Here is a 15,544-nt window from a genome sequence, read left to right as displayed (position 1 = left end):
ACATTTAAAATAAGCTACCCCTAGAAATAACTCTTAAATCAGATTTTTAAATAAAAAATATATTTGTAGATTTTGTGTTACTTTTTCATCTACATGATTTTTTATTTTCTCCAATGTAATGTACATACAGTACTCTGTTTTAGGTTTCTATTATCCAAGAGGAGGTGAAGATGTAAACCTAAAAGCAGTAACCACACAAATACGCACACACAAACACACACACACACACACACACACACACACACACACACACACACACACACACACACACACACACACACACACACACACACACACACACACACACACACACACACACATGCACATGTGACCATTTATGTTGAGCTCAGCTTTGAGTGCTCACTGTTCAGTTCAAATTCTAACACTTTACATTTGTCAGTGACATGTAGGATGGCTGTTTCAACATTTTGGATGGTTCTGACTCTGAAAGAGTGCTGTGCCTTCCTCCCATAATGATGGTTCAGCTTGCTTTTTTTCTGAAAGTCTTACAAATAAATTCACAGCATAACAGAAACTACAAAGCAAGTACTCCAGCCTGTGTTTGACAATCCAAATATCCCAAGATGGGCTCAGAACTCAGCCTGCATATTGACCAGGATGTTATAAATAATGGAAAACTAGTATCAGTCTGAGTCACATATGCACAGAATAAATTGGTTGTCTACATTAACCTCAGAAGTCAGCATAGGCTCTGTCATTTTCTGCTTCAGTATAACTGTACAGTCTGTAGCAGCCAAACTATTAGCCCACTGTAGCAAAATGGGTATAGACTCAGTGGGTGCTAGCTGATAAAATATACTTGGTCTGTTTATTTTTAAATATGCACTGATTTGTTGTGTTGCTTTTGTATCTGGAAAGAAAAATGAATGCAGCTTGTGTGATTACTTTTTGTGGAAAGCACTCTTAACACACAAACTCTGTATTGCAGCTCCTCCAGAAGCTGTGTTCATTAAGCCTCTACCTGTAATGGAAGTGAGCAAGCCATATGATCTGATCTGCACAGTTCCAGATGTTCACCCAGTCAGTAACCTGACAGTGAAGCTGCTAAGGAGCAATATCACGTTTTATGCGGCACCACATTACATCGGTCCTGCAGGACGAAATATACTTCATGTGGTATACTCTATAATTCCTGAAACAGCAGACAATGGGATGAATTATACCTGCCTAGCAGAACTCGACTTGCGCCCTCATGGCGGCATCTACAGTGCATCATCCACAGTGACACTGAAAACGTTTGGTAAGATTTTAATAATTATCTAGTTTAGCTCTTCTAAAATATGTTGCCTCAACCTATTTTAGCAATGAACAATGTAAGACATGTTAGATGTATACAATCAGTACCCATGATAGCATGCAGCATGTATACTACTTACTAAGAAATCAGCCTTGGTTAAGATGCTAGTTGTGTGCAAACATTTTACATTTTGCTGTTGCCTTTAGAGAAACACAAGTGTGCACTATTCATGCACATACTTATCAAGTTAACAGATAGATAATGTATGCATACAAAATACCTATATATCTGGTTTTCTGTGAGCATGTATTTAGTGTATGTGCTCAGTGGCATCTAGTCATGACCAACTCATGGTAACCTTATGAACAGTTATTTGAACCATCCACAAAGTTTTCATAGCAGGAATTCCGAAGTACATTGTCAGGCCTTTGTCTTGGCTGAACCCACCAGCGGTCCCAATCCAGTCTTGATCCCACATTGCTAATATTGCAAAGAGACAGCTGGCCTCTGTGGCAGTAATCTAATATATATCTGGATAACTTACCAGGTAGTAATTGTTTCCATTTAGCTATCAGTCTAATTGTAAGGCCTGTTTAATGAGTTCTTACTTGAGAATAGTCCTTTCAGCAAGTAGCCAAAATCAATACAAAGAATTTCATGAGTATTCACTGATAGAACCCAGTGTAGAACCAAGTAGTGGACTCCAAATCTGACTACCGACCAGTTACAAATGGTGTCCCACAAGAATCGGTCCTAAGTGCTCTCCTGTTTGGCATCTACTTCTATGAAGTTCAAGCCAGCACAAAGGGACTCTGGCTGACCAGGTTAACAGATGATTGCAAACTGAGAGCCATTACTGATTCTCCAACTGATGTAGACATTCTACAAAAAGGCCTCACTGACACCAATGACTGGTGCCAGAACCATAACCTTAAGCTCAATGCCAAAAAGTGCATTGTCATTCCCTCTGGGAAAAATTCAGTGCCCATGAACAACCACATAGGCAGTAGTCCACTAAACACCGAAAGTGTGATAAGAGCCCTGGGGACACAGGTTGACAGAAACCTCTCCATTGATAACCATATTGCCACTGTAGTCAGAAAGTCCTTCTATGTGGCACATCTCATTACCAAAGGTTTCTCATCCAGGATGAAGGAGGTCATAATCTCTCTCTACTCATCCCACATTAGATCTATTATAGAATACAATGCTCCATTTAGTATGTACCTCACTAGATACCTACAACAACTGGAAAGGCCACAAAATTACCCCAATAAGAGGATCTTAGGCCTTAGACACATGCCCTATACGGACAGACAAAAAACTCCAGCTATACTCTCTCTCTTATCGCCTACTAAGAGGCGATCTCTGCTTGACCTACAAAGCCATGTCTGACTCAGAGCTGATAGATATGCTACACCTAAAGAAATCCCAATCCCTCCATTCTACATGCTCCAGGGACCTTAACCTCATTACCACAATAAACAGAACATGCTGGAGGGACAGGTTCCTAACCCAGAGACTTCCCATACTCTGGAAGAAACTTCCCATTCACGTCAAGCAGAGCACGTCACTGGCCCGCTTTAAGAGAAATCTTGACGAGTGGGTAGGCAATAGGAAGTTCACCCTAGGAATCACTTCAGTGGCCTTGTTTGACAGGGGTACTGGGAACTAACTTTGGGCGGCATGATGCCAGGGAATCTTCTTGGGCTAGGCTTGTATAGGCTCCAAGGCCATTAGCCTAGTACACACCTATGAACTTATGAACCTATTCTCTATTTATACTCTATAGTCAGAATGAACCACTGCTGTTTGTGGAAGCTTAAGCCCTGCAGTGTCTCAGGGAGCTATATATGGTTATTATTTCTTTGCTGATGGCATTTTACTTCTCTGATTATTGAAGCTTAATGCTGAATCTGATTTAATGAGCTTAACAGCAATCAGTGAGATGCTAATCAGGTCATAGGTGTGTAGCTAGAAGTAGCCAAGTAATGGTACACTGGAATGGCTGCTGGAAGGGTAGGTCTGTGGGAGTGGGGGAAGGGCTGCAGGGCCCTGATTTATTACCCTACCTAGGGTCCCATTAGACCATGATACATCTCTGGACAGGGATAAGTTCACCCTTCCACCCTTATCTTTTATAAATGACCCCTACTTTTCAGATGCCCTATTGCTAACTGAGAAGCAGCTTGGACTGGCATCTAACGCATCTCCCTTCCCAAAGAAAGGCTTGAAACTTTTCTAGAGAAGAAGCCTGAATAACCTTCAGTCATTCTGACCATGAAGTCAGTCATTGTAGAAGCAGTTTGGCTGCACTGTGACTCTGCCCATTAGGCATGAAAAAGGGTGATGGCCTTTACAAGCCACCACCTTAGTGGGCAACTCTCCACACTAAACATCTCAAGGATAACCACTATGTGGTTTAGTTTCAAACACCACATCATTTTGCCATTCTTCTGCTGAACAAGAAGTCTGATCATTGGATAGCTGTGGCAGGACAGTTTGTTCCTCTACCATGCTAACGGCACTCAGCTATTCATCTTATCAGTCATATTCCCAGATACACCTAGTGAAGAACATGATGGATAAACTTAATGACCTATCCATGTATGGACTTAAGAATGATCTGTACAAGACCCAGAACATGCCTCTGTTGTGGGATACCATGTATTTACCAGTAATGTTTATTCACTCATACATTGAGAAGAACTTTTGCCTTGGGAGTGTGTGTCTCATGTCTGAGACATCAGTCTTCAGTCATTGAGAAAATTAGGAATGACATCATATACCTACTTTTGAGAGGATGTGCTTTTCTGCTAGCCTGCTAAAGAAGAAACAACCCTTCACCTCTGTGAATGGCCTTAAATACCTTTCCTGTCCATTTTGACCTTCCTGTGCTAGACCATATCAACCTCAAAACAGGAGGTAGCCTCCACCTTACTCAAGAAAGGTCCTGAAGGCCAGACTAAGTCTTGGTCTAACATTTAGTGGTAAAGTGATACAATATGATGACGGCAGCCCCCCAAATGTTCTGCCTACAATTTAGAACTGAAAAATGATAGGACAACTCTCTGAATTTGTCCCAGCTTGCAGAATCATCACAAAGGATCTGTGGATTCTAAACATGATCATCTTTGGTCACATTCTTGAACTCATTGGTACTGCTTCAGAAAAGGCTCCACCAGTAAAGTCAGTAAATATACATGGCTATCTTAGAACAGGATCAGACTGTACTGTTTAAAGGGACACAAGACACTGTGATGGGTTTTCTCCCAGCTCTTTCTGGTACTACTGGGAGTCAATAATTTTTGTTTTACTCTGAACTTTGATGACTTCAAACTGCATATCATATATTTTTGGTTCATAATTGTCATTATACTGAAGAGCATGTCATTGCTATCATGAAAAACCCTAGATGGTGTCTTTCTATACAACTGAAACTTGTTGGTACTTCAGTATTAGGGGTCCACATGGGAGACTTCTCCAGTCTACTTAGAAATCACTTTCTGTATAACATTTTTTCATTTGGGCTTTCCTCAGTGCCAACACTCTTCACAAGGTTCTTTTGGGTTTAATTTCAGTGCAAAGGCTCATTGACATTAGTGTATCACACCCAGCAGCAAGATGTGTGACTGTTTCTAGTTCTGTTTTACAGAAACTGCATTTATCTGTTTCTTCCACATGTTCAATAGCCTTTGTAACCTAGCATATATGTAGTCCACTATTCTGGGCTGTCAATATTAACCTTTCAGCTTTTGGTTTAAATTCACCTCTCCTTAACAACTCCTGCATCAGATCATGATTGACATGAGGTTGTTCCAGGAGTTTTCTGTACTAGCAACTATATTTATGCCTTTCCCACATTTCTTACCTTTTCATCTTATCCTTCTCCTTATATTCTTTCGTTTTTGGCACATTCACATGCTGCATGATTTTTGTCTGCTTCTAGTCTGATTTCCATTCCTGCGTGACACCGATATGCTTCTGTTGGACTAAGCAGGGAAGTCATCTTTGACTTGTTCTCCTCATGTTTTAAAGCTTTCACTATGTTTGGCTATGATGGAGTCATCAGATATATATGCAGTCATACAATTGCAGATCTATGCATGTAATCAGTTTCGAGAAAGCTCATAGCTCCTTCAGTACAAGGAATATATAATGTTGGCATACAGTGATTTTTATAATTCATTTGATAAGTGTGAAGCATTTTTCTTGTTTTCTTATCCAACTGGTCCAATATCTTTTGGAGACAGTGAGTCACCCCAAAACTGTAAGTTAGAACAGGAAAAGCAAATTGGTTCATAGCTTGGACTTTGTTCCTAGATGTTAGGGCTATTTTTAGTATTACTTTTAGTCTTCTAAAATAATCCTTCCTGAGTTATGATTGTATTTGTTCATATTTTATTAAGGACTTATCATCAATTCCCAAATATTTATACCCAACCTACTGCTCAAGTTCCTTTACATCACATTCCTGTCCCAGACTGGTATTTTATTTCTGCTGCAGCTTTACTGCTATCCACAAAAAGAATATAACCTGCGGTAGTGGTGCTGCAGTAGTGTTGTCGCCTCACAGCAAGACGTTGTTGCATTCGATTCTCAGCTAGAGCGTCTTCTGTGTGGAGGCATGCGTGAATGGGTGTGCCTTCATTGAAGGTTGTGCATCAGGGCTGGTAATTCGTCACATAAAAATCCACTACTAAACATTAGTGGACCGGAGTTCCACTGTGGCGACCCCTAACCGGGATAAGCCAAAAGACACAACAACAACAACAGCAAAAAGAATATGAAAAGTGTTTACACTTTGTTGTTTTCTGAGAGCCAAATTGTTAAATATAACCTAATCAAGTAGACAGCTTAATGGGTTAGAGTCAACCTAAAATATCCCCCTTTGAATTGTTATCCCTGGGATAATAATTTGTCCTTTATCATGGCTTAGCTGCAAATACGTTTGACACTGTTTCATGGTCACTGTAATGTAATTGATCAATGTAGGGTGTATCTTATACATCTGTAAGTACTCCTTTATCCATGAATGTGGGATGCTGTCAAATGCTTTTTTGTAATCTATCCATAACAAACTTAGATTCTTACCCTTTTTACAATTCTTCATTCTGACTTTAACAAAAAATTATCTTTTGTTCTATTTAGCTTTCTTTTGTTACCCTTTTGTTCTCTTGCCTTGATTGAGTTTTCTTCTAAATGACTATAAACTCTGTAGGTATCAATTCCAGTGTATAGTTTACACATCATTGGAAGGCAAGTTATTGGTCTACAGTTTTTAGGATTGCTTGCAGGTTTACTCTTAAGGAGGCGTATTGTTTTTCCTGTTGCTAACCAGGTGGTGGTCTGTTTGGGATGTGTATATAAGTAGTTCTTACTCAGAGCTAAATGTTCATGTAAAGAAGTTAATGCATTCAGCCAGAAGTTAGGTAATGCATCCGGGCCTTGGCTTTTCCATTAGGAGCTTTTTTTAATTTTGTTTCAATTTCTCTATTACTTCATCCCATTTCACATCCTGTACATTTGAACTTCTTAATCTTTATTTACTCCTTTCCATACAGCATCTTTGTTATGTTCTACAGGTTCTTCATAAATATTTTCTGAAACGTGTCTATTACTTCTTTTTTTTTTTTGTGGTGTTTCTATTCCTTTTGTTTTGTTTCCCAGTTTTCTATACCACCTTTTTGGGTCATCAATGTATTGCTTATTTTTTTATTTTTCCTTTATATTTATCTACATATCTTCAAAATTTTCTGTCTGTGCTGATCATGGCCGGCCTTAGGCATAGGCGAACTAGGCAACCACCTAGGGCGCCATACAGGCCGGCCTCATAAAGGGCGCAAGTTTAATCTGTTCTTCTCCACTTCTCCGCCCTGTACTGTAGCATTTGCGCCCTCCCCCACTTCCTCAGTCCAAAGCATAATTCGCACATAGCAGAAACCACCGTTCCCTGCTGTGTTCTTCCATTCCCTCCCCCTGCATCCATGTGATCAGTCAGTATTAAAGCATCCAATCAATGATACTTTTATACCACTGACGTCCCTGGCTGCTGCTCCAATTGATATAATAAAAGTTTAATCATGCCCGCCTCTCATCTCTTTTTTCATTAATGAAATAGAGGCGGGCATATCTTTTGGATTTTTTATTTCCCCTGGATGTTTGAAGTGCGTGAATTGGCAACTTGGTTCTCGACCACGTGGGCGGACAAAGAGTGGTTTTATTTGGGATTTTTATTTGTGTGCTTAAGGTAAGTGAAGTTAGGGAGCTAAACTACATTCCAATAAAAGGTATAATCTTGCTGACACTTTTGGGCATACAGGGCTGTTTTGGCATACTTCTTGATTAAATGACGGCATAACAAAACGTTTTAGCTGTAAAAAGCACGTACCATGTTATTGAATGTTGTGCTTCACTAAAGCATTTAAGAAAACTTAGGATAATAGAAAACAGAACTAGTCGCAATGGCTCTCTGTGGGATTGTTACTGTAAACAGTATGAAACAGTATGAAGAAGACAGATTGAGTGGTTCAGGCTACTGCCTGTAAAGCTTCTGTCCAGTTCATTAATCTTGACTCATTTTTGGCATATGACTGGAAAGGCTTGTTGCAGTGTTTGCTTTTAAATTTTCAGTCCTCAGTCCTATTCACAATTTCAAGAAGGTCAGAGTGCAATAGGCGATCTAATAATGCCAAATCAATTCTAGTTGGCCAAAGGCTGAATTCAATGAATTTTGATAATCAGTGGCAGTCAGTCAGAATAGTCATTTTAATATCTGGTGAGGCAGATACAATAAATTAGACAATGCTGTTTCATTCTGTTTTAGTCATAGTAAATTAAAGCTGTCATTCTGTGGGTGGAAGGGGCTTTCTCTGACATTTAGGCACAGGTACATACATATTAATGATACTTTGCTGTGGAAACAAATGTAAATATGCAAACTCCAGAAAGAGAGCAACCAGAGTAAATGACTGAACCTCAAAACTTGAGGTTGAGTGCTAACAGCAGTAATTTGTACTGTGGTGCTGTTCTTTCCAAAACTGCATACAGTGTAAAATGTAAATTTATGAGCTGAAATCAAAATCACCATCCTTTATCTAAAATCACTTGTCTACATAACTCAGAGACTATATAGTTCTAGGTTGCTTGTGTTTGTATATGAAGTAAAAGCCCGAGCAGAAATTGTCAGTGACTTAGGGTAGAAGAGGAGTTACTGCCCTGGGACACTGAAAAGAAATGATACATTTGTATTTTCTTATACCAGGCAGTCTGTTTAAGTAAAGAAAGTGAGGATAGCTATATATGAAATTGTGATGTTTTCTTTCTAATTAAGTGTATCTAAGATGGGTAGTACCTTCATATGGTCCATTTGTAGTTTGTACTGTATCTGGTTCTCCCCTTTTCTCATTTAAATGTAGCTAGATTGTCTTTTAGAACTATGAGGGTTTTAAGAAGTTCCCCTTTTGATGGATTATGCATCGCTGCTCATCAATACAGTATTTTCCCCCCAAGAGAAGTGAATATGTGCTGGAGCTGTTGCTGTGCAAGAAGTTTGTGATGGAGTGAGTTAGTGATTTGTTTTTTATAGTGATAGTTTTCCATGTGTCCTCAGTGTCATGTATATGTTTCTCATTGCGATCTTGTTTAAATAAACTTCTTGATATGGGAGTACTTGCTAGTGATACAAATCAAGTGAGTCATCTTACGTAATTTGGACCAAATTAGATATTTGCTCCACTCATTTTACGCTAATTGAAGCTCATTGAAGAGAAACATCTGCAGGCAGGTGGTAATTCTAGGCTTTTCTTTTTATTAGTTCTTTTCTTACCTGGCAAGACTCACAAGGTGATGTATAGTGTGGATGCTTCTCAGCAACTGTACCTCATGAATCCTGCCAGGTAACAAAGTAACTAATAAAAATAAAGGCTCAGGTACCAACTATCTGCAGATGTTTTAAATGTTATCTTAGGGTCAGGAAAACCTACTTTTATGAAAAGATAATTCAGCTCGCCAGAAAATAATGTAGCATGCTGCATGCTGCATGCATGCATGCACTTTAATTTATTCAAAATGCTGTTGTGTGCCACTGTTGAGATATGACTAAAATAATGCAGGCAGTGAGTATTGCCAAAGATTAGTTTCATAACTCTTACTGAACTGCATTTTGAATTGAATTCTTATACTTCTATTAATGTTTGTTACTAAACTAATCTTTGGCAATACTGACTGCATTCTTTAAAAACATCCACAACTTGAAGACTTTGCTCCCCCACTTATTTTTGGCTTGGTGTGCTCAGAATGTGAAATCATAATACCCTGCAGTAAATGTTAGCTTTGCATTTATATTTCTCATTCAGGAATTTTTCAGTGGCCGTTCATGTTCACATTTTAAACACCCTGCAAAGAAACAATATTCTCTGCATCTATAAAATGATGATTAAATATTTTTTGTAAAGTTAGGAATCGACTGCTAAACTTGGAAGGTCAAGGACTTAGTCTTAGCCACTGTTTTGTTCTATCAGTGGTATCTAGGTTTTAGCACTTTCAGCATTCTAGCTGCTTAAGCTGCCCTCAATTTGTAGTAAAAGTTATGAATCCTCAGAATCTTAGTAGGTTATGATTTTTTTGGAAGGGAATGAAGGCAGCTGTGAATCTTTGCTCTATGGGCTTTTCCTTGGCCAGAAAACTTTAAATAAGATGCATTACATGATATGAACAGCTAGGAAGAAAATAAAGTGTGAGATTTCATTCAAACCCAACACTGGTACAGTGAGAAAGTTAAATGGTATAGAAATGTCACAGAAGAGGAACACAACTACGTCTTGTGTTATTTATGTGATAATTTTCATTTTTAGGGTGGAGAATACACTTTACAAGAGGGAATATGTTGGAATGTAGTTGCATTAAAGCAAGTAAATGACATTTTCGAAAATAAGCACAGGATTTGAAACTTAAGAATATAACTTGGAAAGCATGACCATGTTAGGATTCTGTGAAGATCAGTCTTTAAATGAGAGGTGGGTCAGGAAAAGTGATTTTGAAGAATGTTGTGCCTAAAACACTCTGGACAAGGCAATATGTAAACATTTTTATTTGTTATAGATGGAAAAAGTACTTTCTGAACAAGGAGTACATCTTCAAAGGTTCCTCATGAGTTTGAGGTATAGAAAATACTGTACTGTAAAAAGCACAGAACGGTCATTAATATATCAAACAACATGCATCTTAGTTATGTGGGGAATGTGAACAAAAACAACCAGATGATTGATACATGTAACGCATCTGCTGTGACTGAATTTGCAAAAAGATGTAGTGAGGCAGAAGCAAGCAGTCTGCTCAGAATGGATGCACAAAAATCACATTTTTGGGTTGCTTGCATCCATTGCATGTGTAGGTAAATTAATGCAGGTTTGATAGATTAAAAACTAGTTTCTGTAAGCAAATTCTAGGCAGACTCATTGAATATTGCCAGCTTGCATTCTCAGTGGTGTAATTGTATTGAAGCGGAAGAGGTATGACAGACTTTTGTGGAATTTGCTACTTAATTTGACCAGTTCAAGCTAGGTAACAAGGCAATGAATCATGCAGTGCTCAGTGACTGTGTCACGCTATAGCCATTTTGCAACTTGCATGTGTCTGGTGTTGATTTTCCACAATATCCGGATTTTTGACATTTTTTGTCAGATCACATTGTGTTGCTGACATTGAAGTATGTTGACTTGACCTGTGAAGAGCATGAAGCACACATCAGGGTATGCAGTAATTAATGTGTAACATTTTAGGCAAAGTCATGCACACCATAGTAAATGACACAAGTTCTATGCATAAACATCAATGACCTTTGTAAAAAGCAGTTTTATTACTGTGTCATGACTGTAGATAAAATATTGAAGGAGCAACAGATCAAGCAGGTTTATTAAGGAGAATTCACTTGCAGGAACAGATCAAGCAGGTTTATTAAGACTTCACTTGTAGGTTAACTACATTACAGGGATATCTTTGTTACAGTATGACAAAGCATTCATTGATTTTCCATGCATTTAAAAAAATGCAAGATGTGGGAGTGACCTACCTGTGGGCGTGGCTCACTTAGGGGTGTTCCTTGAGTATGGTGTGGGTGGGGCTTAAGGGGCGCCAGAGCACTACTTCGCCTAGGGTGTCATTTCAGCTAAGGCCGGCCCTGGTGCTGATATCTTTAGTTTATTATTTGCAATAGTGTATGATGGATCCTGGTCTGTTCTGATACTGCACATTGCTTTCATCATGTCTATCTTTCTAAGTACTTTTGTTGATCTGTTCTTTCAGCTATACTCTTCTAGCGGTGACCCATCTTGTCTTAGTTGCTCTATAGTTTTCAATGTTCAGTGCTTCTATGATGGCATTTCATTTCTTCCCTTTCTTTCCCTTACTGCACTTCTGTGTTTTTTGCAGTGAAACTTTATCTAATATTATTTTAGCCACACAGTAATATATCCTATTTATTTCTGTTATCCCACATGGATTTCTGTTAACAGTCTTGATTACTGTGTTCATTTGTTTTATCAGTCTTCTAACATTTGGGGTCTTATTGACTTTCTGTAATCTATTTCTTTCAGTGATTTTAATATGTCTATCATCCTTATTAAATTAGGAAAATCTTCCATTACATCATTTTCTTCTAAACTGAGAGCATTTTCTTTGTTTGCTGTGGGCATTCTGCAGAAAGTTCTAGAACATCTCCCTGTGCCACATTCTCTTCTGCTGCATCCTGGGTCATTCATTGCTATTTCATATCGGAACTCACTGGCCTATACAACATTGACTGTATCAAAGTTGACACTGTTTCATTTTCTGCATTTGTTGTGCAAATCCAAATGAACTTTTGTACTGTTTTTCTACTGAAGGCTCCAGAGTATTTTCATCTGGTAAATGATCAGATGCTTCTTGTTTCTCCTTAATTTGGGGACTCGTTGCATCATACTATGACATTACCAGTCTTGGATTTCACTTCGCAGGTAATCCATATCTTCAGTTTGTTTCTTTAACTTCTTTATTATTTATCCTCTTTTCTACTTCCCCCTTTGTTTTCTTATTTTTTGTATTGTGACATTTTTCATATCTGGACACCTTTGTCTGTATTTCTCTTCAAATATCTTTGGTACTGCTTTTTTGTATTGATTAGTTTTGCTTTCTCCTTTGCATAAATATTGTACCATATTAAATCTCTTTTTCTTTCCCATGTCCATATTTCTTTTTCAGATGTCTCCCAATTCACCTGTTTCTCCTTACTTTGAGGACTCATTGTTCCATCATGTTGTGACATAACCTGTGTTAGACTTTCTAGAGTAAATCCTTCACTATTTGTTTAATCTCTACTTTACTAATCTTCTGTTATACGTTACATTCATCCTTTGTGATCTTAGTTTTATATTATGAAATTTTCCATATCTGGATGCCTTTGCCTGTTTTTCTTTGCAAACATGTTTGGAGCTGCTTTTTGTATTGATTAGTTTGGCTTTCTCCTTTGCATAAATATTGTACCATATCATATCTCTCCTTCCTTCCTATGTCTATGCTTCTTTTTTATACCTTTCAAAACTCTCTAGTTTTTCTTCTTTATATTTTTCACTTTCTCTGTCACTTCTTTTTACAAACAGCCCAAAGTTTCTTGGTGGTCTATACAATGTCTTTCATGGATCTGTTGTATTAATGAGCATTATTATGTATAATCTGTTTATGTATTATGTATTAATAGGTTCATAGGTAAGTACTAGGCTATCTGCCTATGGGCATTTATAAGCCTAGCCACAGAGTGATGACTTTCACCTCCCCATTAGATTAGTAACCTGGGCTTCTGTCAACAGGGCTCCTAAAGTGATCCCAGGGTAGAACTTACGATTGCCCATCCACTCATCAAGATTTCTCTTGAAGAGGGTCAGAGAGGAGCTCTGTTGAATATGGATTGGGATTCTATTCCAGAGTGAGGGGAGTCGCTGGGACAGGAATCTATCCCTCCAGCATGTCCTGTTCATTGTTGTACATAGGTTCAAGTCGCTAGAACGAGTGGTTCTGAGGGATCTCGTTTTTTGAGGTGAAGCATGTCCATTAGTTCAGGGTTTGACATGGCCCTATAGGTCAGGCATAGGTCACCTCTGTGCAGACGGTAAGCGACTGTTGTTTTATTATGCATTGTGAAGCTTTTGACAGTTTTTCTGGTGCAAGTATTTTTCTTTTCTTTAATTTCTATCTTTTTCAGTATCTTTTATCTGACTGGGCTTCTTTCATAATTGTACCAAAACATAATTCCTTCCTTATCCTCATATAATCTTTATGGCTCTTTTGTTGGCGTTTTTGTGAGGGGGTTTTGTGGACTACTACTTTCTTCTACAACAGGGCCACCATCCTCCCCCTGAGCCTGACTTAACCTCATTGTGGGAATGTGTTCATCTCTGGAGGATGCTCATCTGGCAATGAACAATAGATAGGGACATCATTTGTTCAGTGGTTTCCAGCCATAGAGTAATGAGCAAGCTGTAGAAGCTCTGAGCTAGGCTTCTATCCCACTGCTACAGAATCATAGTCAATGCTTAGTCGGGATCTTTCAGAGCTGTGACACTCTGGAGATTAACCTGTTTGCCACAAAGGAGAATGCAATCATCGTCCTTATCTGCTCAGTCAGTAGTGCAAGGGAGAAGTAGTGGTCAGTTCTTTCTCTCTCCTTTGCATGGAAAATTCCTGTGCATTTTTACATCATTCCTGCTAATTAAATGTATTGTCTCAGAGTTCAGCAAAGAAAGACCAGAACTCATTATCATAATCCTTGGTGGCCTGGTAGCTGAGAAGGGCATGGCTTCATGTTCTAATTCCCTTAAGGGAACAGGGAGCACTTTCCTGGTCTTAATCAAGGTTGCTCACCACAACTGGGCAAAACTGTAACTTGGGGGCTTGATTTGACTCCCTTATTCTGCCATAGTTGACAACAGGGATCTCAGGGGTGGTTAGGTCTGCTAGTCTGCCTTTTACTTTGTATGCTTATGCCTTCATATAGGAGAGGCTCTCAATTTGAATGGACTGGTATATGGTACCATCCAGTAAGACAGTCTGCAAAAGGTTCTACAGTGTCTCGCACACTTTTATAAATTGAAACTGAGTTATTCCATGGTCAGTTTGCAATATGTCAGCTGTTTCTAAGTAGCCTGACCTTGTGGAAGGGAGAACTGTGGTCTAACACTGGCTGGCCAAGCAGTTGCTTAAAGGAGTGCTGTATCTCAGCCTTCCATTGCGGAACCATTCCCTCTGTTTAACCTGACATCTTTGGTCTTTGAAAGGTAGCCTTACCCATTCATCATTTGATCCTGTTATCTCTGTGGCACTGAAATTTAATTCTTGGAAAATGCTTTTCCTTATCATTTTCCTTTTGGTGATCACCTCTGCACAAGGCATCTGAAAATGTTCATGTCATTGAGTGCAAGTGACCATATATGGTCTTTGGCAAATAGAAGGTATACCTCAAGAGGAATCTACACTTTTGTCTTAAGTTTTGTACCTAAGCATTCTTTACCTAAACATTTTGAACTGCCTTCCTATTTGTTTTCAAGAAAAGATTGCATCAAGTACAAAACTAATGCTGCTTTAAAAAACAGAGGTCCAAACTAAAAGGACATTTACTTTGCTCAGCGTTTCCTATTCCCATTTGACTGCTGGAAGACTTCATCAGAGAAACTCCTGCCAATGTGTATTGTTTTCTGGAATTTTGGCACCGATCAGACAAAAGCTTGACAGGAAGTGACTTGAGCTCTGTTTTATTTACTTGCAGTCACTTGCTAGTGCAAGCCCACAATGGAAGGAGGAAAACTGCCAAAACGTTGGCAGTGTAAAGAGAGAGTTAAATGACTGTGTTGTGAATCATTTTATGTGGAAACTGCTGTTGAAAAGGAGAGACTTTTGTTGCTTAATCTGATAAAAGAACTATTGTTAGTTGTGAAACCTCTCCAATAGAAACAATTAACTTTTAAGTGGTTCACATTGCAGAGTGTTAACATGGTAGAAAGCAGAAATTAATGTTTTTACTTTGTATTTTTAACAGCTTTTTAGTGTATTAAGGTTACTTGTTTTACTACCTAACAGTCAAAAACCAGTGACCTCTAAAATATTTGAGTTCCACCTGCATGATTTGCAACCATGAATTTTCATTTATTACAATAAAATATTACATTATAGAACTAAACAACTGTTGTCTGAATCCATTTTTTATATCATATTCACCTAGTTCGTCTTTCAAGCAAATGTACTTCGAAATGCTGTCTA

At 38.5% G+C, this 15,544-nt stretch overlaps 1 protein-coding gene across 1 annotated transcript in view; it reads left to right on the top strand.

Annotated features, from left to right (window-relative positions):
- The window catches only part of LOC122812228 (intercellular adhesion molecule 5-like), a 469,151-nt gene that overhangs the window by 128,449 nt on the left and 325,158 nt on the right, over positions 1-15,544 (top strand). Inside the window, exon 3 of the mRNA XM_044084581.1 lies at positions 950-1,261. Within this exon, the coding sequence (XP_043940516.1) occupies positions 988-1,261 (274 nt within the window). The 5' untranslated portion in view covers positions 950-987. The remainder of the gene's footprint in view (positions 1-949; positions 1,262-15,544) is intronic.

Source organism: Protopterus annectens, chromosome 9.part0 (assembly GCF_019279795.1).
Source record: "Protopterus annectens isolate FY-2018-M chromosome 9.part0, PAN1.0, whole genome shotgun sequence".
NCBI lineage: Eukaryota > Metazoa > Chordata > Ceratodontiformes > Protopteridae > Protopterus > Protopterus annectens.
This window is presented reverse-complemented; position numbering and strand designations above follow the sequence as displayed.